We start from the raw sequence: 27,584 nt of genomic DNA on the forward strand, positions 1-27,584 counted from the left end.
TCAAACAATAAGGTGCCCCTACAGGTAAGAAGTAATCTCTCTGACACAGTGGTGTCAAGGAAACAACCTCTCCCTCAATGCCGCAAAAACAAAGGAGCTGGTTGTGAATTACAGGAGGAACGGAGACAGGCTAACCCCTATTACATCAATGGATCTGGGGTTGAGAGGGTAAACAGCTTCAAGTTCCTCGGCATCCATAGCACTGAGGACCTCATACGGTCTGTACATGCCAGCTGTGTGGTGAAAAAGGCACAATAGTGCCTCTTTCACCTCAGATAGTTGAGGAAGTTTGGTATGGCCCCCCAAATCCTAAGAACTTTCTACAGGGGCACAATTGAGAGCATCCTGACTGGCTATACCACTGCCTAGTATAGGAAATGTACATCCCTGAATCGTAGGATCCTGCAGAGAGTGGTGCGGACAGCCCAGCATATCTGCAGTTGTGAACTTCCATGATTCAGGACATTTACAAAGACAGATGTGACAAAAGGGCCCGAAGGATCATTGGGGACCTGAGTCACCCCAACCACAATCTATTCCAGCTTCTACCATCTGGGAAACCATACCGCAGCATAAAAGCCAGGATCAACAGGCTCTGGGACAGGTTCTTCCACCAGGCCATCAGATTGATTAACTCATGCTGATTTGAGTGTTTTTTTTATGTTACGTTGACTGTTCTATTTATTATAAATTACTACAATTGCACTTTGCACATTTAGATGGAGACGTAACGTAAAGATTTTTACTCCTCATATACAGTATGTGAAGGATGTAAGAAATAAAGTCAATTCAATGCCACACTATTCTGAGATAATGCCCTCTGGTCTTAGACTCACACACCATAGGAAACAATCCTCTCTGTTCCATAGATTCCAATGATATCATCCCTCATTCTTCTGAATTCTAGTGAATTCTGGAGCCATTAAAACGCTTTTCATATGACAAGCCATTCAGTCCTGTAAATGGTTTCATGAATCTCCTTTGAAACCTCTCCAGTTTCAGCACATCCTTTCTAAGAGGGCCAAAACTGATCAGAATTCTCTGTGAGGGCTCACCAGTGCTTTATAAAGTTTCAACATCACATCCTTGCTTTTGTATGCCAGTCCTCTTAAAATGAATGATAACGTCGCATCTGCCTTCCACACCACAGACTCAACCTGCAAATTAATCTTTAAGGAATCCTGCACAAAGACTCCCAAGTCCCTTTGCATCTCAGTTTTTGTATTTTCTCTCCATTTAGAAAATAGTCAACCCTTTTCATTTCTTCTACCAAAGAGCGTAACCGTACACTCCCTGACACTGTATTCCATCTGCCATTTCTTTGCCCATTCTCCATATCCAAGTCCTTCTGTAGCCTCTCTACTTCCTCAAAACTACACGCCCCTCCACCTATCTTAACATCATCTGCTACTTTTTAACAAAGCTATCAATTTCATCATCTAAATCATTGACAAATAACGTAAAAAGAATCGGTCCCTACACAGACTCCTGTGGAAAACCACCAGTCACAGTCAGCTGGCCAGAAAAGCCTCCCTTTATTCCGACACTGCCTCCTGCCAATCCACCACTGCTCTATCCATGCTAGAATCTTTCAGCAAAGGATGGGAGAGGTGACCTGATAGAGGTGCATAAGATGATGAGAGGCATTGATTGTGTGGGTAGTCAGAGGCTTTTTACCAGGGCTGAAATGGTTAAAATGAGACGGCACAGCCTTAAGGTGCTTGGAGGCAGGTACAGAGGAGATGTCAGCGGGTAAGTTTTTTTACACAGAGTGGTGAGTGTGTGGAATGGGCCGCCAGCAACAGTGGTGCAGGCAGGTGCAATGGGGTCTTCTAGGAAACTCCTGGACAGGCACATGGGGCTTAGAAAAATAGAGGGTTATGGGTAACCCTACGTAACTTCTAAAGTAAGTACATGTTTGGCACAGCATTGTGGGCCAAAGGGCCTGTATTGTGCTGTAGGTTTTCCATGTTTCTATATAATATCAGGGGCTCATAGTTTGTTAAGCAGCTTCATAGAAATATAGAAACATAGAGAACCTACAGCACAATACAGGCCCTTCAGCCCACAAAGTTGTGCCAAACATGTCCCTATCTTAGAAATTACTAGACTTAACTATAGCCCTCTATTTTCCTAAGCTCCATGTACCTATTTAAAAGTCTCTTGAAAGACCCTATCATATCCGCCTCCACCACCATTGCCGACAGCCCATTCCACGCACTCACCACTCTCTGAGTAAAAAATTTACCCCTGACATCTGCACTGTACCTACTCCCCAGCACCTTAAACCTGTGTCCTCTTGTGGCAACCATTTCATCCCTGGGAAAAAGCCTCTGACTATCCACACGATCAATGCCTCTCATCATCTTGTACACATCTATCAGGTCACCTCTTATGCATGCTCCCCAATCCAGGCAACATCCTTGTAAATCTCCTCTGCACCCTTTCTATAGTTTCCACATCCTTCCTGTAGTGGGGCGACCAGAACTGCAGACAGTACTCCCAAGTGGGGTCTGACTAGGGTCCCAGAACAGATCCCTGAGGCACTTCACTGGTCACTGACCTCCATGCAGAATATGACCCCTCTACAACCACTCTTTGCCTTTTGTGGGCAAGCCAGTTCTGGATCCACAAAGCAATGTCCCCTTGGATCCCTTACCTCCTTACTTTCTCAATAAGCTTTACATGGGGTACCTTATCAAATGCCTTGCTGAAATCCATATACACTACATCTACTGCTCTTCCTTCATCAATGTGTTTAGTCACATCTTCAAAAAATTCAATCCGGCTCGTAAGGCACAACCTGCCTTTACAAATCCATGTGTGGCAGTTTGCAAAGGCCTTCTGAAAATCCAAGTACACAATATCAATCCATTCTCCTTTGTTTATCCTGCCTGATATTTCTTCAAAGAAATTCAACAGATTTGTCAGCCAAAATATTTCCTTGATTAAACCATGCTGATTACAGCCTATTTTATCCTGTGCCTCCAAGTACCCTGAGACCTCATACTTAGTAATTGATTCCAATATCTTCCCAGCCACTGACGTCAGATGAACTAGCTGATAATTTTCTTTCTTCTGTCTCTCTCCCTTCATGAAGAATGAGGTGACATTTGCAATTTTCTAGTCTTCTCAAACCATTCCAGAATCTAGTGATTCTTGAAAGGTCATTACTAATGCCTCCTCTTTCAGAACCCTGGAGTGTAGTCCATCTGGTCCAGGTGACTTATCCAATTTCAGACCTTTCAGCTTCCCAAAAACATTCTCTCTGATTATGGTAACCTCACACACTTCATGCCCCCTGACACCTGGAACTTCCACCATACTGCTCGTGTCTTCCACAGTGAAGACTGATGTAAAATACCTATTCAGTTCATCCACCATTTTGTTTTCCCCCATTGCTACCTCTCTAGCATCATTTTCCAGTGGTCCAATATTCACTCTTGCCTTTCTTACACTTTATATATCTGAAAAACTTTGGTATCCACATTAATATTATTGTTTCTCCTACTTTTGTATTCCATTATTACCTTCCTTTAGATCCTATTTTAGATGCCCTTTGTTGGTTTTTGAAAGCTTCCCAATCCTCCAATTTTCCACTCTTTTTTGCCCTATTATATGCCCTCTCTTTGGCTTCTTTCCTTTGGAATATTTCTTCCTCTGTGAGTTGTATATATCCTGTGTCTTCCTTCCAAATTGCTTCCAGAAATTCCAGCCATTGCTGCTCTGCTATCATCCCTGCCAGTGTTCTTTTCCAATAAATTCTGGCCAACTCCTCTCTTATATCTCTATAATTCCCTTTACTCTACCGTAATAGACAAGTTCGGAAAGCATTTAATTGGAGTAAGGGGAAATATGAGGCTACCAGGCAGGAACTTGGAAGCATAAATTGGAAACAGATATTCTCAGGGAAATGTATGGAAGAAATGCGGCAAATGTTCAGGGGATATTTGTGTGGAGTTTTGCATAGGTACGTTCCAATGAGACAAGGAAAGGATGGTTGGGTATAGGGACTGTGGTGTACAAAGGTTGTTGTAAATCTAGTCAAGAAGAAAAGAAGATTTTACGGAAGGTTCAAACAACTAGGTAATGATAGGGATCTAGAAGATTATAAGGCTAGCAAGAAGGAGCTTAAGAATGAAATTAGAAGAGCCAGAAGGGGCCATGAGAAGGCCTTAGCGGACAGGATCAAGGAAAACCCCAAGGCATTCTACAAATATGCGAAGAGCAAGAGGTTAAGATGTGAGAGAATAGGACCAATCAAGTGTGACAGTGGAAAAATGTGTATGGAACTGGAAGAGATGGCAGAGGTACTTAATGAACACGTTGCTTCAGTGTTCACTATGGAAAAGGATCTTGGTGATTTTAGGGATGACTTACAGCGGACTGAAAAACTTGAGCATGTATATATTAAGGAAGAAGATGTGCTGGAGCTTTTGGAAAGCATTAAGTTGGTTAAATCACTAGGACCGGACGAAATGTACTCCAAGCTACTGTGGGAGGTGAGGGAGGAGATTGCTGAGCCTTTGGTGATGATTGTTGTATCATAAATGGGGACGGGAGATGTTCTAGAGGATTGGTGGCTTGAGGATGTTGTTCCCTTATTTAAGAAAGGAGTAGAGGTCGCCCAGGAAATTATAGACCCATGAGTCTTACTTCAGTGGTTGGTAAGCTGATGGAGAAGATCCTGAGAGGCAGGATTTCTTTGAACATTTAGAGAGACATAATGTGATTAGGAATAGTCAGCATGGCTTTGTCAAAGGCAGGTCGTACCTTACAAGTCTGATTGAATTTTTTGAGGATGTGACTAAACACCTTGATGAAGGTAGAGCAGTATATGTATATGGATTTCAGCAAGGCATAAGGTACCCCATGCAAGGCTTATTGAGAAAGTAAGGAGGCATGGGATCCAAAGGGACATTGCTTTGTGGATCCAGAACTGGCTTGCCCACAGAAGGCAAAGAGTGGTTGTAGACGGGTCATATTCTGCATGAAGGTCGGTGACCAGTGTTATGCCTCAGGGATCTGTTCTGGGACCCCTATTCTTTGTGATTTTTTATAAATGACCTGGATGAGGAAGTGGAGGGTTGGGTTAGTAAATTTGCTGATGACACAAAGGTTTGGGGTATTGTGGATAGTGTGGAGGGCTGTTAGAGGTTACTGCAGGACATTGATAGGATGCAAAACTGGGCTGAGAAGTGACAGATGGAATTCAACCCAGATAAGTGTGAGGTGGCTCATTTTGGTAGGTATGATGGCAAAATAGAGTATTATTGGTAAGACTCTTGGCAGTATGGAGGATCAGAGGGATTTTGGGGTCTGTCCATAGGACACTCAAAGCTGCTGTGCAGGTTAACTCTGTGGTTAAGAAGGCATATGGTGCATTGGCCTTCATCAATCGTGGGATTGAGTTTAAGAGCCAAGAGGTAATGTTGCAGCTATATTGGACCCTGGTCAGTCCCCACCTGGAGTACTGTGCTCAGTTCTGGTCGCCTCACTACAGGAAGAATGTGGAAACCATAGAAAGGGTGCAGAGGAGATTTACAAGGATGTTGCCTGGATTGGGGAGCATGCCTTATGAGAAAAGGTTGAGTGAACTCAGCCTTTTCTCCTTGGAGTGACGGAGGATGAGAGGTGACCTGATAGAGGTGTATAAGATGATGAAAGGCGTTGATTGTGTGGATAGTCAGAGGCTTTTTCCCAGGGCTGAAATGGCTAGCACTTGAGGAGACAATTTTAAGGTGCTTGGAAGTAGGTACAGTGGAGATGTCAGGGGTGAGTTTTTTACGCAGAGTGGTGAGTGTGTGGAATGGGCTGCCGGCGATGGTGGTGGAGGTGGATACCTTAAGGTTTTTTAAAAGATTCCTGGATAGGTACATGGAGCTTAGAAAAATAGAGTGCTCTTGGTAATCCTAGTTAATTTCTAAGGTAGGGATATGTTTGGCACAGCTTTGTGGGTCAAAGGGCCTATATACGTTTTGTATGTTTCTATGTTACTAATGCTGACACATCTGACTTAGCTTCTCCTTCTCAAATTTCTGGGTGAAATTGATCATATTATGATCATTTGGCCCTAAGGATTATTTTACCTTAAGCTCTCTAATCAATTCTGGTTCATTACACAACACCTAATCCAAAATAGCTGATCCTCTAGTGGGCTAGGGCTCAACCACGAGCTGCTCTGAAATTCCTCTCCTGGAATCCAGCACCAACCTGATTGTCCCAATATACCTGCATATTGAAGTCCCCATTATTATTGCAACATTGCCCTTTTGGCATGCATTTTCTATCTCCCATTGTAATTTGTAGGCCACATACTTATTACTGTTTAAAGGTCTGTAGAAAACTCCCATTGGGGTCTTTTTACCCTTGAAGTTCCTTAGCTCTATCCACAATGATTCAACATGTTCTGACCCTGTGTCACCTTTTTGTCAATGATTTGATTTCTCTTTTTACCCTCGGAGCAATGCCACCCGCTCTGCCTTTCTGCCTATCTTTTCAAAACAATGACTCCTTGGTCATTAAGCTCCCAGCTATAATCATTCAGCAATGACTCAGTGATGCCTACAACATCAAACCTGCCAATCTGTAACTGTGCTGCAAGTTTATCTACCTTATTGTATATACTGTGCACGTTCAGAATCACCTTCAGTCCTGTATTCTTCCTTTCAATTTTGTCACACCATGCTTAACTTTCCTGAATTTGTCTGAGGTCTTTCCAACATCGAGCTCCACACTCTCTCTACTAACTGGCACTCCTGTTCCCATCCCCCTGCAACTCTAGTTTATACCCCACCGTGTAGCATTAGCAAACTTTCCCACTAGGATATTAGTCCCCTCCTCTTCAGGTTCAAATCGTCTCTTGTGTACAGATCCCACCTTCCCTGGAGGAGAGCCCAATGATCCAAAAATCTGAAGCCCTCTCCTTAGCCACTTGGTTCTGGCCTCATTATCATGTTGCTTGGGTAGCAATCCTGAGATCACAGCCCAGAAGGTCCTGCCTTTCATCTTAGCACCTAATTCCCTGAACTCACTATACAGAACCCCATCATTTGTCTTCCCCATGTCATTGATAGCTACATGGACAACTTCTGGCTGTTCACCCTCCCACTTAAGAATGCTGAGGACTTGATTATTTCCCTCCTACATGTTGAATTAATTCCATTAAAACTATACAACATCTTGGTTGTCACAAAACTTTATTACGTCCTAAACTTTATTTTAATAGTAATTTCACATTGCTGCTTAACACCCCTTCCAACCTCCCCCCCCCCCCCCCCCATACAGCAACCTCCCACTACAGGTTGGATGAATTACCAAGCTTGTGAACATTCTGGCAACACTTTTGTCTGTCAATGGATTTTGAATAGAATGCACATCTAGGACAGGATGAATGATTTCTAAAAAAACACAATGTTGTTCTTTCACCACCACAAAATGTTCCTGCATACTTTATTTGGAGACTTTCTTGGAAGAATGCAATGGAATGTTATCTACAGGGATGACAATTTCCTCTGCAGGGCCTGACTTCAAAATGTGATCCTGGAAACAGTGGTTCAGGCTCAGATGAAGTATTGTGTCCAGTTCTGTGCACTGCACTTTAGGAAGGATGTTTAAAGTTCAAAATGAATACGAATGGGAAAGTATAAACATGAGGTGATCCAGGAATGGAAGACTCACATGGGAAATCTGGAATAAACAGGCAGAGGAGGTTGTTAAAATATCTGAGAAAAGTACTCCAAATAATGAAAGATGTCGGCAGAGTGAGGAATGAGAAACTGTTCCAAATGGTTGAGCACCAGAGGAGCAACCAACTATTTGCGTGAAAAACTCAGCAGGTCGAGCAAGATCTGTGGGAGGGAAGGGATTGTTGATAGTTCTGTCCTGGGCCAACCACATTGATGCCACAGCCAAGAAAACTCACCAGTGCAACTTCAGGTGGCTAAAGAAATTTGGCATACCCCCCTCTGACCCTCGCTAATTTGGCATACCACCCCCCCCCTGACCCTTGCTAATTGTTGTCAATGCACCAGGAAAAGCATCCTATCAAGATGCATCATGGCTCAGTATGATAACTTCTGGGCCCATAACTGTTAAGAACTGCAGAGTGTGAGTACACTATGGAGACTAGCCTCCTCTCCATTGACTCTGTCTACATTTCCCACAAACTCAGGAAAGCAACCAACAAAATCAAAGACCTCACCCATCCCTGACGTTCTGTCTTCTCCTTCCCATCTAGAAGAAGACACAAGAGCCTAAAAGCATGTCCCACCAGGCTGAAGAACAGCTTCTACCCCACTGTTCTAAGATTATTGAATGGTTTCCTAGTACAATTAGATAGACTCTTGACCTAAGGCACCACAGTAACATAGTGGTTAGGGCGCATTCTGGTTACAGCTCAGGGCATTGGAGTCTGGAGTTCAACTCTGGCATCCTCTGTACATCCCCATAGAATGCATGGGGTTTTCCTAGGTGCTCTGGTTTCCTCCCACAGTCCAAAGACATGCTGAGTAGCTTAAGTGATCATTGTAAGTTGTCCCATGATTAGATTAGGGTTAAATCGGGGTTGTGAAGTTTCTGGAGTGGCGTGGCTTGAAGGGCCTATTCCATGCTGTATCTGTAAATAAATACACACTGTACGTCTCTAAATATATTATACCCCTCACTACGACCTTGCACTTTATTGCCTACCTGCACAGCATTTTCTATATCACTGTAGATTGTTATTTTGTATTCTGTTATTGTTTTACCTTGTAGTTCCTCAAGGCACTGTTGAATGAATTGATCTGCATGAATGACATGCAAGGCAACTGTACCTCAGTACACGTTACAATAGTAATAAATTAACCAAATCATAAACCTCCACCAGCATCTATACCATCTCCCTTCCCATACCTCATCATGTTCCTCTGTCCCGTGTCCTCCCCGGCATTTCATTGAAATCAACTCTAACTAGCTACCCAAGCACTGACAAGATGTTGTTTGGCTGTAGAAATTGAATTAAAAAGAAAGTGGATTTTGCAAATGCAACCAACCAGATGGAAAGCCATCTACCACAGTGGTAACTAAAGTGACAAAACTGTCAGTTGTTCAATCATTATATCAGATTTTGGCCAGTGAGGAAAGGAATTTACTGACTCTTATCAAGATCCACAGTTCCATGGTAGTCCGAGCCAGAACATCCCAATTCGCAAACTGTAATTTAGATTTAGAAACTGACATTTTTACTGCTTACCTTGGCTTAGTAAAATAAAAATGAACTGCAGATGCATAATGTGAACAAAATACTATTAGAACTTGTTTCTGGTCAAAAATTAATCACATTGGGAGGTGATTATCATTTCAACGCATGCTACCTCGTTACCTAAAACACTGGGATGGTAGAACGGTTACATGTACAATACTTATAGTGCCGTGCATGTAGTGAGCTGTTTAAACTGAGTATAATTATTCTTCATACAGTGGACTCAACTATGCATATCACAGTGCTAGTAGACAGTCTGTAGATTACACTAAAACTAGAATGGATGAGGATGCTGTGAGACATTGTTTGCATCAACACACATTTGTCCAATAGATTCTTCCGCTTTCACTAGACCATAGAGCGGTGTGGTAGCATAGCAGTTAGCATAAATCTATTACAGTGCCAGTGATCTCTGATTGGGTTTTAATTCCCATCACTGTCTGTAAGAAGTTTGTACATTCTCCCTCTGAAAAGTGGAGAGTGAAACCCATTCATACCCACACACTCACCTCCATTTACACTAGGTTGCCACTTTATTTGTTACACCTGTACAGCTGCTTGTTAATGCAAATAATCGTGCGGCAGCAACTCAATGCATAAAAGCACGCAGGCATGGTCAAGAGGTTCAGTTGTTTTTCAGACCAAATATCAGAATGGGGAAGAAATGTGATCTAAGTGACTTTGACCGTGGAATGATTGTTGGTGCCAGATGGGGTGGCTGGGAGAACTGCTGATCTCCTGGGATTTTCATGCACAACAGTCTCCATAATTTACAGAGAATTGTGTGAAAAACAAAAAAAAATACAATGAGTGGCAGTTCTGTAGGCAAAAATGCCTTGTTAATGAGAGAAGTCAGAGGAGAATGGCCTGGCTGGTTCAAACTGACAGGAAGGTGACGGTAACTCAAATAACCACACGTTACAACAGTGGTGTGCAGAATTCACAGCATGTTGAACCTTGAAGTGGATGGGCTACAGCAACCCACTAGGTTTCTCTCCTGTACCTAATAAAGTGTCTCACTGAGTGTAGGTATATGCTGTATTACAGATGTGTAATTTTTGGATCATATTCTCAAATTTAATAACTGACTTCTTTATTCCAATTTCAATTTGAACCATCTGTAACGAGGATATTAAATAATACATTGTTTGCCAAACCTGGAGCTAGAATAACTATTACGCAGCATTGACATTTGAAAATATTTCAACTTACTACACCATTTTAAATTTGGAGGAACATGCAGAAAATTCTGTGTGTGTTACTCTGGATTTCCAGTGCTGCTGAATCTCTTGTGTTTATTATTTTAAATTTGGTATCTTTTAAGTTCAGAAATATGCCATTGTTTCCAATCATATGCAATTATTAACTGTTTCCATTGATATCCAATGTTAGTTAGATGTTCACAGAACTTATTTCAAAAGCAACATTCACCCACTAATGTACAATAAATATTCTTTTGAAAAACAAATACATTTTTCTTTCAATTTTCCTTTGAAAGCTTCAGTGAATATCATAAAAAATGATTGTATACTTCTGCAGGGAAAAGCACAGTTCCTTTGTTGATTTAAGCCTGACTTACAGTATATTTTCTGTCAGTTTTGAAGGTGTCGTATTCCTTTTGAAACCATATTCAAGATGTAAGGCTTCTTGATTAAGTGCTGAAAAGAGTTGACATCTGCTTTCTTAATAACTGCTGCAGTGATCCATACATGCTGCAATATTATAGTTTGAATCATATAGAGGAATGATAAAAGAGTAAAAGGTACCATGATGACATTTCAGGTATACATTACTTACGGTTAGGAACTTATTATCTAGACTATTTTGTAATGGTTAACATAATTGTTTGGGTATGTTTTGTTTTTAATCCCAAAGTTTTGCTGAGCTGAAATAGGATTTCCAGACACTTGCCATGATGTTGGGTTTCCGTGAGGTTTGGAAATGAATGCTGGCAGGCTGTCAGTTCCTCTGATTTTTATACCCATTGAAGTGAATTATCCCCACTGATTTCACATCATTGCATAAATAAAACCCACCCTCTTTGCTTTATTCATTTTAAGTATATCGTATTATTGCCATTTCTATCCCAGCCCTGTTACTCCTGTAAAGGAGGCAGTGAGCTGTTGTGCTTCTGATGGGGAATGCATTTCAGATAACGTTGTTGGGTATGGAATTCCAAGTGTCACTCCAAGCATTGTGAACCAATAATATACATGAACTCTGGAGGACTGAGGGGTGATTGAACTGAGGTGAATAAAATTATAAGAGGCCTTGATAATGGATAGGGTTTTCCCCAGCAGAGGGGATGCAGAAGTGGTTTACCAGGATGCAGCCTGGATTAGAAGACATTATCTATAAGAAGAGGTTGAACATACCTGGGCTATTTTCTCTTAAATGTCAGAGCTGAGTGGATATCTGATAAAAGTTTATAAATTTATGAGAGGCAAAAAGACAGCCAGAATCCTTTCCCCAAGACAGAAGTTCTAGATCTCATAGCCTTAAGGTGAGAGGGGGAATGTTTAAATGAGGTGCATGGTGCAAGAGTGGTAGGTGGCTGGAATGAGCTGCTATGGGGTCATGGTGATAGCAGCAATGATAGTTGTGTTCAAGAGGCTTCTAGATAGGCATGGGGATATAAAGGGTGTGGTATATGGTTCATTAAATCATAAGAAATAGGAGTAGAATTAGGTCATTTCACCCATTGAGTCTGCTCCGCCATTCCATCATGCCAACTCCATTCCCCTGCTTTCTCCCTGGAAACTTTGGTCATTTGCAGACAGAAGGGATGAGTTTAATTTGGGACAGACATGGTGGGCAGAAGTGCCAGTTTTGTGCTGTACAGCTCTATGTAGAGGTTAATAACTAATCAGCTTAGATTTAAAACAGTCAGTGGAGGAATTACAGGTGTACTGAGCAAACTCCTTTTAACTGGGTTGGTGGTGGGATCCTGAACTCTTTGCCTGAAAAGGTGGCATGGGCATAAACCCTTACTGCATTGAAAAAGTACTTGAATGAGTATTTGAGTTGTAACCAAGTGCTATGGACCAAAAGGTGAAAAGTTGGGCAATGGGATTAGGCTGGATATTTTAATCAGCTGGTGTTGACAGAAAAGGCTTCTGTTTCTATTTCTCTTCCAGTCCCACTATCAGTCATCTCACATTATCCATGGTTTTCATTTACTCTTAATAAAACTAAAAATAGTTTTGTCAGTGATACAGTATTTACCAGATTAGCTGAACAGGCCACTGATCCAGTGACATGAGTCGCTGGGGAATATAAACTTATTAAACTGAAACTTTAAGCAAGTTAGTCTGAATAAAATTATAAAACTACTGGATTGTTGTAAAAATCCATATGGCTTACCCTGTTTGTCCCACTCCCTTCAGGGAGGAGGCTGTGTAGCATCCATGCCAGGACCACCAGACTCAAAAGCAATTACTTCCCCAAGCAGTCAGGCTGATCAACACCTCCATCCATTAACCACTACTTTACCATATCCTGTCAGACACTCCTGTGGGCATACAATCAACCTTAAGTACATAAGCTATTTTATGTACTAATATTTGTATTGCATATGTGCTATTTTATTATTGTGCTCTTTATCTTACTGTGCTTTTTTTGTGCTGTGTCAGATCTGGAGTAACAATGATTTTGTTTGCCTTTACATTTGTGTACTGGAAATAACATTGAACTATCTTGAATCTTGAAACCCACCAGCCTTAAAGAGTAATACAACTCAGAACGTTGTACCTAATCTGGTCTGGTCTATATGAGTCTTCAGCCCCTCCAGTGTTATTGAATTACAGCTACCACCTTGCATTCATGCAATCAGAGAAGGACTGTAAATGTTAACATTGTTACCCATGTCTATATCCTTTGAAAAAACAAATTAAAAGAAAAAAGAACTTCTCTTGTATACGATTCAAATAATTCCTTCGTAGTTTGATTTCTATGCTCAATGTACGCCTTTTGTTATTGAATCCGGTTTTACTCTGTCTCAATTCATTCCTGGTGTTTAATGCTCCCTTTATGAGTTATTTGATCATCACATGGTATGGTTGTTAACTAGGTAACCACTCTCAAGATTATTAAGATGCATAACAAGAGAAAATCAGCAGATGCTGGAAATCCAAGCGACACACACTAAATGCTGGAGGAACTCAGCAGGCCAGGCAGCATCTGTGGAAAAGGGTACAGTCAATGTTTCGGGCTGAGACCCTCATGCTTCATGGCCCACTAAAGCTTTGCTGAGCATCAGGTGCCCTCTGTTACACTAATCCTACATTAATCACATTTTACTTACCCACATTCATAAACTAAGAAATAGGAGCAGAATTAGACCATTGAATCCATCGAGTCTGCTCCACCATTCATCAAAGCTGATTTATTTTACCTCTCAACCCCATTCTTCTGCCTTCTACTCATAACCTTTGACACTTTGACCAATTAAAAACCGATTAATCTCCATTATAAATACATTCAATGACCTAGCCTCCACAGCTGTCTGTGCTAACGAATTCCACAAATTCACAACTCTCTGACTAAAGAAAACACAAAGTACACTGCAGATGCTGTGGTCAAATCAACACGTACAACACGCTGGAGGAACTTAGCAGGTCGGGCAGCATCTGTGGAAAAGAGCAGTCAACGTTTCGGGCCGAGACCCTTCGTCAGGACTAAAGAAATGTTTCTCTGACTAAAGAAATTCCTCCACACTGTATTCTATCTGCCACTTCTTGCCCTTTCTCCGAGTCTGTTCAAGTCCTTCTGCAGACTCCCTGCTTCCTCAGAACTATCTATCCCTCCACCTATCGTTGTATCATCTGCAAACTTGGACACAAAGCCATCAATTCCATCATTCAGACATTAACATGTAACGTGAAAACCAGCAGAGCCAACACTAGCCCCTGTAGAACACCACTAGTCACTGGCAGCCAAATCAAAAATCCCCATTTATTCCCTCTTTTTGCCTCCTGACAGTCAGCCAATCTTCTATCTATGCTAGTATCTTTCCTGTAAAACTATGGGCTCTTAAGTTGTTTAATAACTTTATGTCTGACAGCTTGTCAAAGCCTTTTGAAAATCCAAATAGATAACATTTACTGACTTTCCTTCATATACCCTGCTTGTTATTTCCTCGTAAAATTCTAACAGATTGTCAGGTAGTATTTCCCTGAAAGAAGCCATGTGGACTTCTGCCTATATTATTGTGCCCAAAACTCCATCCTTAAACAGCTTGCTGATCACCGAGGACGATCCAACTGCCATATAATTTCCTACCATTTTCACCCCTCCCTCCCTGAAGTATGGAGTGACGTTTGCAATTGGGTCCTCTGGACCCATTCCCAAATCTGGTGATTCTTGAAAGATCACTACAATTCCCACCCTCCTGGTTCCTATCCCTCACCCACACTGGGTGTGATTTCCAGTGGCTAATTAATCTATCAGTTAGCATGGTTGTATTTGGACTGCGGGAGGAAGCAGGAGCACTTGGAGGAAATCCATACAGTCACAGGGAGTAGGTGTGGACTCAACAAGAAAACAGCAGAGGTCAGTGGAGCTATGACCCTACAAGGTCCCCCGCTGTACTACACTCTGATCTGAGCAGCACCGAACCTTGTGCAAAGACAAAGCTGCCCTCAGGGTGGTGGAGCAACACCTTATATTCCATCTGGATACTCTCCGGTCTGATAGCATGAACATCGATTTCTCCTTCCAGAAAACAAAATCCATTGCCCTTCCCCTATTCCCCACTCTAACCTTTCACTTATTCTCACCTGCTTATTACTTCCCCTGGGTCCCCTCCTCCTTCCCTTTTCTCCTATAGTCCACTCTCCTCTCCTATCAGATTCTTTCTTCTCCAGCCCTTCGACCTTTCCCATCCACCTGGCTTCACCTATCACCTTCCAGCTAGCCTGTTTCACCCTCCACCCACCTTTTCACTCTAACATCTTCCTCCTTCCTTCACAGTGCTGAGGAAGAGTCAACTGTGTGCTCTTTTCCATAGATGCTGCCTGGCCTGCTGAGTTCCTCCAGCATTTTGGGAGTGTTGCTTTGGATTTCCAGCATATTTTTCAAATTGTATGCTTTCAACCAAGTGATAGATCCCCCTTCACATCCTCACTGTGCATAGTGCACAAACACTGAGGTCTTACAAAGGGACTCTCTTTTCCATGTACACATTTTCTGCAGCTACCCGCCCACCACTCACACACATCTTGTATTTATATTGATAAGCAATGCAACACTTCAAGAAACCCAACCATCATTTTTCAGCATCTGCAGAATCCCTTGTATCTATGTACCACATTTTTGTGGCCAGTTAGGAATGGGCAATAATGACTGGCCTCTCTATCAACATCAGAATTCCTTAAAAGCATATGGAAATGGAAATAGAAATCTATTTAGCTTCTGGGTGCATTTAAAATCTCCTCATTTCCTCTTGGTAGTTCAAATTTCAAAATGTGCAGTTTTATTTATATTTACTGGTTAATTTCTGCCCATTAGATAATTTTCAGAGAGAAATTCAGTTTGTTCTGGTCCTGACATTGTAAACACTTTATCCAGGTGGATAAAGCAACTCTTTCATGCTGACGATACAAAGAATATTGATGACCTCTAAAAACCTGGCTTGGAATCAATAGGAAATTCTCAAAAGAGTTGCAGTGTTTTTCAAATCAAATTGAATGAAAAATGAGTTGGTGACTAATTGTGTTCTTGGCAACCTGAATGGATTTATGATAATCTCAAAATGTTCCTTTTATTTGGCATGATGTACATTCCAATTCTCCAAACTAAAGTCGGTTTGCTTTTAGTATCAACTAATACTCATACACTCCCATATGCACATAAACCTATGAATATGCTGAATATTTATTGGGAGGTACATTTTTCAATTACATACTTTCCCATTTAAGGAAATTAATTTCACTTTATAGGAAAAGAAAAATGTATCCACGCATGCTTCTATTTATCAAAGAAAAGTTTTGCAAATTATTTTCACATTTTTTCTGACTAACTTCTTGTCCTGACTCAGAGCTGCACGATTTCCAACACTTGGAAATATAAACTTGCTTGACAGTCGTTGTTGCTGTTTTTCAGATGAGACGTTAAGCTAAAATCCTGATTTTAAGCTTAGGTGCATGTAAACGATTTGCACATAAGTGAGTTTTTCCAATGCCTTGGCCAAAGTGAATATTGCACAAGGTAATAAAAACCTATTTAATCCATTATTATAGGTCCTTGTTGTGCACAAATCAGCTTGCACATTACTTTTATTTTATTTTATCTTTGTGTTACAGTGCAGAGTAGACCCTTCTGGTCTGAGCCATGCGCCTCTGCAACCCCTGATAAACCTGATTAACCCTAACCTAATCAAGGGACAATTTACAATGACCAATTAGCCTAATAACTGATATACTTTGGACTGTGGGAGGAAAGCAGAGGACCCAGAGGAAATGCACGGGGAGGACGTACAGAGACTCGTTACACAACAGTGGCGGAACTGAACTCCAGAATGCACTGAGCTGTAATAGTGTCATGTTTACTGCTATGCTGCCATGGTACCCAGTCGAACCGCAGGAGTACTTAATCTATTTTGAAGTGCAGTGGGACTACCTGAGATGGTAAAAACAAATTCAAGATTCAAGAACACAAGAGATTCTGCAGATGCTGGAACTCTCAAGCACCACACACAAAATGCTGGAGGAACTCAGCAGGTCAAGCAGCACCTATGGAAAGGAATACAGAGTCAATGTTTCAGGCCATTGAACGGTCTCAGACCTACTCTTAATTCCTTTTCATAGATGCTGCATGACCTGCTGAGATCCAGCATTTTGTGTGCGTTATTCTAGATTCAGATTGAAATATTGAAACATACAGTGAAATGCTTCGTTTGCTTTAACAACCAACGTACCCAAGGGTGTGCTGGATTTGACCTTCAAATGTTGTTATACATTCCATTATTTTCTTTTAATTATTTCTAAGTAGAATATGGTTAAGTTGAGGGGCATAACTTTAAGGTGTGTATGGAGGAAAGTATAGTGGGGATGTCTGAGGCAGGATATTTACACAGAGTGCAACCTGCTGCCAAGTGTGGTGGTGAAGGCAGTTGCTTTAGAGACATTTAAGAGACTTGTAGGTACATGGATGAAAGTAAAACGTAGGGCTGCGTGTGAGGAAAGGGTTAGATTAAACTTAGAGTAGCTTAAAGGATTGGTGCAACATCGTGGGCAAACAGCCTGTACTGTGCTGTGTGACTTACTACGCCTTGTAAAAATATTCGGCCCCCAAAATTTGTCCATATAAATATTACAACCAGGGATTTTGATCAATTTAACTGAGAATTTTTAGTTGTTAATTACATGCTCATTTTTTCACAATAGAGTACAAAAATAGGGAAAATTGTACAGCATGTAAAACAAAAAATGAAAAAATCCGAAATGTTGGTAGTTCAAAAGTATTCATCCCCCTTTGCTCAGTACTTAGTTGAACCACCTCTCACAGCTATTACACATAGTAGTCTTTTTGGATACGCCTCTGTTAGCTTTGCACGTCGCGATGAAGCAAGATTTGCCCATTCCTCTTTGCAAAATTGTTCAACCTGTGCCAAGTTAGTTGGGAAAAAATCTTGAGGTCTTGCCAGAGACGTTCGATCAGGTTAAGGTCAGGACTCTGACTGGGCCACTCAAGGACATTAATGTTCTTCATTTGAATCCACTCCATGGTTGCTCAGGCAGTGTGTTTTGAGTCAGTGTCTTGCTGAAAGATGAACTTCTTCCCCAGTTTAAGCTTTCTGGCAGAGGCTAGCAGGTTTTTAATCAGGATATCTCTGGATTTAGCAGCATTCATCGTCCCATCAACCCTGACCATATTTCCAGTCCCTGCTGTTGAAAAGCATCTCATAACATGATGCTACCTCCACCGTACTTTACAGTGGGGATGGTGTTACCTGCCTGATGCCCGGTATTAAATTTACACCATATGTATCACTTAGTGTTGATGTTCCACTTTAGATGCATCCAATCACAAGATCTTCTTCTACATCTTTACAGTATCTTCTCAGTGACACTTTGCAAGGTCTTTACAGGCTTTTTATTTTAAGTCAGGGCTTCTTCCTTGCCACTCTACCATAAATACCCCTTTTTGTGCAAATGTGGGACCATGAACTTCATCTCCAGTAGCAGCCACTGAGTTCTGCAGCTCACTCAGAGTGACTGGCGGTGTTACAGAAGCATCTCTCACACGTGCCATTCTTCTCTGGTGAGCAAGTTTAGAAGGACTGTATTTTGCATTTATTGCTCCAAAAATCCCACTTCAATATATTTAATTTAAAAAAAAATGGGACTGTGAAATGTGAAGATAGTTGTGCAGGCTAAATGCTTTTTTATGGTACTATATATTTTATTCTCAAATATGGTCTTGTTCTCATATCTGCCACACAAATATTTTTCCACAACTTGGTGGTTGGGAATTATGCTAGAAAGGTCAAACTCACACTCCCATACAATATTCATTCAATGTTGCACCTATTTCACACAATATGGTGGCTTTCAGAGCAATCCCATTAACCTAACATATTTTCCCTGTAATAGTTCTCTCTCACCCAAACTCCTCCCAAGTTTACTACCACCCACTCGCACAAGAAATAACTTCAAGTGACCAATTATCCTCCCAGTCATAGTTCATCTGCAGAAATTTGCACGTGTCTTTGTGGACATACCAATTCTCCTACTAACTTAGACCACAAGATATAGGAGCAGAATTAGGCTATTTGGCCCATCGAGTCTGTTCCATCATGGCTAATCCATTTTCCCTCTCAACTCCAATTTCTTCCCTTCTATCTGTATCCTTTCATGCCCTGAATACAACCACTACATTAAATATACATAAAGACTTGGCCTTCACAGCCGCCTGTGGCAACAAATTCTATAGGTTCACCACTCTCTGGCTAAAGAAATTCCTCCTCATCTCCATTTTAAAAGGACGTCCCTCTATTCTGAGGCTGTGTCCTCTGGTCTTAAGACTCATCCATCATAGAAAACATCCTCCCCACATCCACTCTATCGAGAACTTTCAACATTCACCCCTCATTCTTCTGAATTCCTGTAATAAACAGGCCCAGAGCCATCAAAGTATCTTCATATGACAAGCCTTTCAATTCCCAAATCATTTTTGTGAACCTCCTTTGAACCCTCTCCAATGTTCGCACATTCTTTCTTCGATACGAGACCCAAAACTGCTCACAATACTTCAGGTGAGGCCTCCCCAGTGCTTTATAAAGCCTCAACATTACATCCTTGCTTTTATATTCTAGTCTTCTTGAAATGAATGCTAACATCACACTTGCCTTCCTGACCACAGATTCAACCTGCAAATTAACATTTAGGGAATCCTGCATGAGGACTCCCAAGACCCTTCGAATCTCAGATTTTTGAATTTTTTCTCCATTTAGTGAATGTTCTACCCTTTCATTTATTCTATCAAAGTGCATGCCTGTACACTTCCAAACACTGCATTCCACCTGCCACTTCTTTGCCCATTCTCCTAATATGTCTTCTGCAGCCTCTCTACTTCTTCATAACTACTTGCCCCTCCACCTATCCTTGTATCGTCCACAACCTTTGCAACAAAGCCATCAACTCGATCCAAGTCATTGACATATAATGTAAAAAGAATCAGTCCCAACACAGACCCCTTTGGAACACCACTAGTCACTGGGAGCCAACCAGAAAAGGCTCCCTTTATTCCCACTCTTTGCCTCCTGCCAATCAGCCACTGCAAAACATTTTACAACATTTCCTTGTCCCCAACGTTGTTGTCCTACATCTCCAGCATTGTTTTCTTGTGGTCTGATATACACTCTCATCTCTCTTACACTTTATGTATCCAATAAAACTTTTGGTATCCTCATTAACTTTATTGGCTAGCTTACTTACATATTCCAATTTTTTCCTTCTTAAATGACTTTTTAGTTGCCTTCTGTTGGCTTTTAAAAGCTTCCCAATCCTCTAACTTTCCACTAATTTTTGTTCCCTTATATGCCCTCTCTTTGGCTTTTATGTTGGCTTTGACTCCTCTTGTTATCCATGGTTGTGTCATCTAGCCTTTAGAATACTCCTTCCTCTTTGGAATGTATGCATCTTGTGCCTTCTGAATTGCTTCCAGAAATTCCAGCCATTGCTGCTCTGCTGTCATTCCTTCCAATCAATTTTGGCGAGCTCTTCTGTCATGCCTCTGTAATTCCCTTCACTCCACTGTAATACCAATACATCTGACTTTAGCTTCTCCTTCTCAGATTTCAGGGTAAATTCAATCACTTTATGATCACTTTCCCCTAAGAGTTCTCTTACCTTAAGCTCTCTAATTAATTTTGGTTCATCGCACAACAGCCAATCTGGAACAGCTGATTCCCCCAGTGGGCTCAGCCATGATCCGCTCTAAAAAGCCAACCTGTAGGCATTGTAGAAATTTCCCCTCTGGGGATCCAGCACCAATCCGAGTTTCCAAATCTACCTTACTGTTAAAATCCCCCATGACTACTATAACATTGCCCTTTAAGCATGCATTTCCTGTCTCCCGTTGTAATTTGTGGACCACATACTTACTAATGAAATATTAAATAGGATGTGGTCTAAAAATAGATCTTTCTCCATGGATTGAAATATCTAATACCAGAGGCCATGCATTTAAAGTGAGAGATTGCCATCTTTTTAGATGGCATCAATTGCAACGATGCCCATGAGGATCGGGGACCTTGTATCAACATCTAACAACCAGTGGTGCTTCCAGTTACGGTAGTGAAGTAGTTTGAGAGGTTGGTTACAGCTTGTATCAACCCTTGCCTCAGTAAAGACCTGGACCCACTTCAATTCACCTACCACCACAATAGGCATCTTGGTTTGATATTGTCACAGGCACCAAGGTACAATGTAGAACATTGTTTTGCATGCCATCAATACAGATCATTTAAGTACATTGAAGTAGCACAAGAGAAAACAATGACAGAATGCTGAGTAAAATATTACAGCTGCAGAGAAAGTGTGGCACAGGCAAACAATAAGGTACAAGGCCATAATGAAGTAGATTGTGAGATCAAGAATCTATCTTACTGTGGTGACCCACTTTGTGCGCAGGCGAACAGGCTCACAAGTAGCCGCGTGTGGGGAGAGACTTTTGTAATGTACCTCTGACGTCATATCTGACTGGAGATGGCGGGAACGCGACTATGTAAAAGCCAGCACTGTGAAGTTTGAATAAACTAGTCTCGAGTGCAACTTACAGACTGCATGTCATTATTTCTAGCTCTGCGTGTAGCACATCGCTACATTACCATATTAGGGGTTGATAGCAAATGCTATCTTTGCTGGCTGTCCACAGTAAACCACCTGGACGATCGGAGCAAATAAGACTGTTGTTCCTCGACAACTAGTTTGGCATTCAACACCATTATCGCTCCAAGACTTACTGTCAAGTTCAAGACCTTTGTGCCTCTCACTGCAAATGGACCTCAGCTTCTTACTGAATTTCTGCCAATGACACCACTGTTGTTGGCAGAATGACGGATGGCAATGTAGAGTTGCAAAGGAGTGAGAATTGTTCAATGGCATCATAACAGCATTGTACTCAGTGAGGAAAAAAAAACAAGAGCTTATTGTTGACTTTAGGAAGATGAAGTGTGGTGGAAGAATACCAGTACTCATTGAAGGGTCTGCGGTGGAATGGGTGAGCAGATTCTAGTTTCTGGGCTTCAGTATCTCAGAGGATCTTTCCTGGGCCCAACACATACAGTAGATGCAACCACAGAGAAGGTGCCCCAACATCTCTAATTTCTTTAAAGTCCAAGGAGATTTAACATGTTATTGAAGAACAACCAACTTCTACAGTTGTACAGTGGCTGATCACCATAGCCTGGTATGGAATCTTCAATGTACAGGAACTAAAGAGACCTCACAGAGCAGAGGACTCTGCCATTTCCATCACAAGTACAGCTCTCCCCACCATTGCAGATATCTAGAAGAGGTGATGTCTCAGGAACACACACACTGCTCAGGAAGGCAACATTGAAAATTAAGGACCTCCACTAACTGGGCTGTACCACTTCTTGATGCTGCCATCAAGCAGGAGGTACTGGAGCCTAAAGACTGACCACTCAAGGTTCAACAATAGTTTTTTCTCTGTTGCCATCAGGTTTTTGAACTGACCTGAAAAATCCCTAACATGGACTATATTTCTTTTTCTCTCTCTTAACTAACATGATGTTGTGTTTATTTTGTTGTGTTAGTTATGTATAATTTACATTTGTGATGTTCGTAATGTACTATGCTGCTGCAAAGAGCTTTCAATGCATTTATACATTTCAAGGCATATATTTATAAACATATCTAATGACAACTGCAAAGCAAAATATATTTCAGTAAATAAGTAATTTGCAGTGCGGGAAATGCCAACAAGTAATAAGTATGCAATGTCAAAAACACTCTGGTGGGGGTAGATGTTGACTGGAAACGCAAGGTGCTCCCTCCCTCTCTCCCAAATGCAACACTTGCTGTAGCTCTGATGCCCACTAACATTTTGAATCCGCTTTCGATTCGCGTTCGACTGCATTTTTGGCCCTCGGGGCGTTCCGTTGTGTGGAGCTGCTGCCATGGGAGACAGTGGGGAGAAGGGGAAGCTGCAGCCTGGACGCGCATCGAAGTGAGAACCTGACGAGTCGCTGGGAATGGGCCCGGAATGCAGCGAGAGAACCGCGGGGCGAGGCCCTTCCACAAACCATTATCCCACGCCAGAAATCGCCCCAGCGGCCCGCAGCCTTGTGCCAACCGTGTCACGTGGTGCTCATCCCGCCGCTGTGCTTGGGTCGCGCGCGTGTCGGCGCGCCACCCACGAAACGGCGTGCGGGCGGGCGCGCGCGCGCGTGTGTCGGCTGGCGGTCACGCGCCTTCAGCTGTGACTCTCTGAGGGGTGGTGGTGTACCCTCGCCAAGTCTCTAACATGTCAGGTTCAGAGAAGAACTTTCCTATTTGTTTATTCAGTGGATTGTGACTTCTAATATTAAGGGAATTTTTATCGGGTTAGAGAGGGGAGTCATGGAAAAAAAAGATGTGTTTGGGATCGGAGTGTTTGCTGGCTCAGTAGTCTATTTATTTAGCAATACAGCACGGAATAGGCCCATCTGTCCCTTTGAGCCATGCCACCCCAGCACCCCGTGACAACCCCGTTCAACCCTAACCTAATCACGGATCAATTTACAATGACCAATACCTGGTATGTCTTTAGACTGTGGGAGACAATGGGAGTGCCCGGAGAAAACCCGCACCTTCCACAGGAAGGATGTACAAAGACTCATTGCAGGCACAGCAGAATTTTAACACTGACGCCCCGAGCTTGAGTTGCGCTAAGCACTATACTGCTCTGGGGGAAGAAAGGTTGAAATTTGCTCTGTGGTGTGCGAACTGCGGAACGTGTTTCTATTCTGTAAATTCAATTTGGCTCCATGAATAGTGAACTAACTGGAGGAACTCGAGCAGGAGCGCAAAAGTTACTGATGTTTTGGTTGCAGATCTTGGCTTGGAATGCCAACAATTTCCTTCCTTCCGTCAGTGCTGTCTGACCCAATGAGTCTTACCAGCAGATTGTTTGCTCTGTGTTCCAGGATCTGTGATTGCTCGTGTTCCCACAGAGTTGTATAGCATGGAAATAGGCCACTGGCTGAACTTGTCCATGCCTTTGTTTATTGAGCCACTGCGCAGTCCAGCAACCCCCGATTACTGAGTTCCTAATCTTTTACCCTAGGGAGATCAGTGGTTACTCCTGACCCAAAAGAAGAGAAAAGGGAAATCCTTTTGTGTCAATCTGCTCCGTGTTCAGCCTGCCCTATTCCTGGGTTGCTTATTCTGGAGTAAAATGGACAGAGGCATTTTATTGAAGTAACGACTGTGTATAGACGCTCACAAAAAGTACTGGAGGAACTCAGCAGGTCAGGCAACATCCGGGTGAGACCTGATGAAGGGTCTTGGCCTGCAACGTTGGCTCTTTATTCCTTTCAATAGATGCTGCCTGACCTGCTGAGTTCCTCTGGGATTTTGTGTGTTTCTCTGGATTTCTGGCGTCTGCAGAATCTCTTGTGTTGGTGTATAGAAGCTATTAGTTTGACATTAGTTTCCAGTGACTCATTTGTTTCGTTTTGGTAATGGTTTTTATTGTTTCTTTTAGAATGTGTACCAATATCCATCAAATTCTGGAGAATGATTGTTTAAAAGAAGCTGTTACAGAGAAGCGTTGTGTTGAGACTAGCACTGTTTTGTCAGACGTTCAGCTGGCTTGTTGTTGGCAATATTGTGCCTTCCCCCATAACAAACGAGACGTGTGTATTTGGAATATCCATAATCCTCTTCTGCAGGTAACATTTAACTTCACTCATTGAATTAAAACAGAGATCTTTTAAATCACTATTATTTATAAATATTGTTCAATTGGAAAAGAAATTTTAATGAAATAAATGCCAGTTGTATAGTAGGGTGCAGCTAGAGATAATCTCTTTGACTGCAATAATGGTGAGTGATGTGTTTCTGTCTAATCTGAATTCTATTTCCACCAGCAGTATCGTCTAGACATTTAATTGGGATTTTCTTGGCACTGTCTATGGTGACGTAAAAGACCACTTCCATGTTTATATTAATTTCTGAGTATTTTTTGGGAGAGAGGGAAGGCAGAAGATTAATGTTGAATAGTTTTCTGTGTGTGTAAAACCAGTGCAAGCTGATTTAGATGTCTAGAGATTAATTAATTATAGTTTAATAATGTTAAAACCAATTTGGGAATCATAATAACACTTTTATTAAAGTCTAAAGGACAGTACAACCTAAGGCGAGATTTCTAAAACAATTTACTAGTTGTTCAAGTCACTGACTTGAAATGTTAATGATGATCAGCTCTCCACATACACACCCTGACCTGTGCATTTGCAGCGTTTTCTGTTTTCTTCTCAGAGCAACATTGTCAGGCTTCCCTGTATGTTATATCAGGTTGTGTTGATTTTTTGTAAATCCTTGAGCTGCTGAGATCGAAGCTCTTGAGTGGGATCTCTCCAACAATCTGTTAGAGGGACATGGCACAATATGCACTGCTATTTTCCAGCTGCAGGCAAGTGTTTCTATCTGGCAAATTAATGGGAGAGGAGAGATACAGGGGTCCCAAGTATTAGTGACCAGGACAGATCAGTGAAGAGCAATGATCTGTAGCAGGTTCAAGGCCTGTTTTGGTACTACAGCCAGACGCTCCAAGGGGGAGGTTGTCGGGGAGATCTCTGTAAGCATATGAATGCAGCCCGAAAAGGCATGCAGTTTGGGGGAGAGTCCGTTCCAAGCAGTTCTTCTGCATATGTAGCATTGATTAGTGGCAACCTGGAGTAATCTAGCAGCTATAAAGAGCAGTCATAGCCATGATCGTTTGGTATCAGAAAACAGATACATATCACACAACTGTCTAGTGATCAATGAGGTAGGGTTGGGGTACTCATTTATCTTCAATTAACTTGAAATTTATTCTTGTGAAGGAGCACGTTGAAACCTGTTTGTTATGTTTAAAATTTATTTTGTTGCCTCAACTGGCTGGGAGTCCAGTTAAATTAATACAGAAAGTGCCAGAAAATAATAAATATCCCTGAAATTTTCCACAATGGTTAATTGTGCTACTTATCAAATATATAATTAGATTATTTTGAATAAACTGACGCAGCTCTGTATTCTTGTATAAATAAACTGAAGGAGGCTACTCAGCTCATTGTGTTCCTCCTCGCCAAACAGAAGCTATCTCGTTTATTCCCATCTCCTAACTCTTGCTCCTTCGCCTTCTGGCTTACAGCATCTCAATTTAGGGGCTTTCTAAATGTGGGAATTTCTGCCTCAACTACTCTGTTGAGTGGTGAATTCCAGACGACGTACCAGGTACAAGCAAATTCCTTCATTCCCCTCTGCTCACCTTTAACCTTAAGACCTGTGTATCTGTGTATCTTCACAATTATTTTATATTTGCCTGTCTTCAGGGAACAGTAAACGTGCATTCCAGGATCCCAATGTTCCTTTGTGATTAATGTTTTATCATTTATTTTGTATTGCTGTATTTGACTGTCCAAATATCCGAAATGTAAATTTATTTGCTTTATATAGAGCCTGGAATTAAAAGGCCACCATCAGTCAGTTACTGCTCTAACATTTGGGCACCACTCTGAACCAACACTTCTGTGTTCCGCAGCTGAAGATTATGTAATTATATGGGATATGGAAGCATGCCAAATGAGAATACAACAAGGTACTCATTTTTCTAATGAATTTTGCAGCATTATGGCAATTTTGTTTCCTTGACAGATCATACTTGCCTTGTTTCATTTTATAGTAATCACTGGGGAGGATTAATGCATATACAGCTTTTTTTTAAACTTGCACAGTAGAAATGTCATTTACAGTGAGATTTGGACATAGGGGAAAGCTATTAATTTTTATGTGGTTTCAGTGATCAAGGGTGAACGTAAAAGTTTCACTTGTGCAGTTGTTAAATTTCTGGATAAAGTCAATTAATTAGCCTAATTATCCAGGATGACAATTGTTATACTTTTCTAAGTTTGACTGTATAATATTGTTAAATTAGTTTATTATTGTTGCATTTATCAAAGAACAGGTAAAAAATGTAGTTCTGCATACCATTCATATGGATTATTTAATCATAAGTGTTGAACAAACTTGGGCTGTTTTCTCTGGAGCGGTGGAGGCTGAGGGGAGATCTGACTGAGGTTTCTAAGATTATGAGAGGCATAGATAGAGTAGACAGGGAGTATCTATTTTCCCCAAGGTTGAAATGTATAATACCAGAGTACATGCATTTAAGGTCAGAGGGGGTAATTTCTAGGAAGATGTGAAGGGCATGTTTTATACACAGAGTGGTAGGTGCCTGGCGCTTGGGGTGGTTGTAGAGGCTGATAGATTAGGGACTCTTAAGGAACATCTATATCGGCACATGAATGTGAGGAAAATGGAAGGAAATGGACATTGTGTAGACAGAAGAGATTAGTTCAGTTGGCCAATTTAATTGGTTTGGCAGAACAATGTGGGTTGAAGGACCTGTTCCTGTGCTGTATTGTTTTATGTTCTGTGTCAGTGAATTGAGGTAGTACAAAGCAAAAGCAATGGCATTGTGGAATATAGTGTTTGGTTACAGAGACAGTACAATGTAGGCAGACAATAAGGTCCAAAGGTCATGGAGAGGTAGATTGTAAAATTAAGAGTGTATGTTATTGTACAGGAGGTCCATTCAATAGTCTTATAACTGTGGAATAGAAGCTGTC

General features: G+C 41.5%; 1 protein-coding gene across 7 annotated transcripts in view; it reads left to right on the forward strand.

Moving 5' to 3' along the window:
- Nucleotides 1–22,788: 22,788 nt before the first annotated feature.
- wdr27 (WD repeat domain 27) overlaps nucleotides 22,789–27,584 on the forward strand; it is a 575,048-nt gene continuing 570,252 nt past the window's right edge. For 3 of the 7 annotated variants that reach the window (XM_059986746.1, XM_059986751.1, XM_059986750.1), the window contains exons 1-3: nucleotides 23,572–23,670; nucleotides 24,458–24,644; nucleotides 26,413–26,554. In XM_059986746.1, coding sequence (XP_059842729.1) covers nucleotides 23,576–23,670; nucleotides 24,458–24,644; nucleotides 26,413–26,554 — 424 coding nt within the window. In that variant the 5' untranslated portion in view covers nucleotides 23,572–23,575. Of the gene's footprint in view, nucleotides 23,244–23,571; nucleotides 23,671–24,350; nucleotides 24,371–24,457; nucleotides 24,645–26,412; nucleotides 26,555–27,584 lie in introns of those variants that run through there. The other 4 variants (XM_059986745.1, XM_059986748.1, XM_059986747.1 and 1 more) reach the window with 4 other exon arrangements.

The sequence above is a fragment of the Hypanus sabinus genome, chromosome 12, assembly GCF_030144855.1.
Source record: "Hypanus sabinus isolate sHypSab1 chromosome 12, sHypSab1.hap1, whole genome shotgun sequence".
NCBI lineage: Eukaryota > Metazoa > Chordata > Chondrichthyes > Myliobatiformes > Dasyatidae > Hypanus > Hypanus sabinus.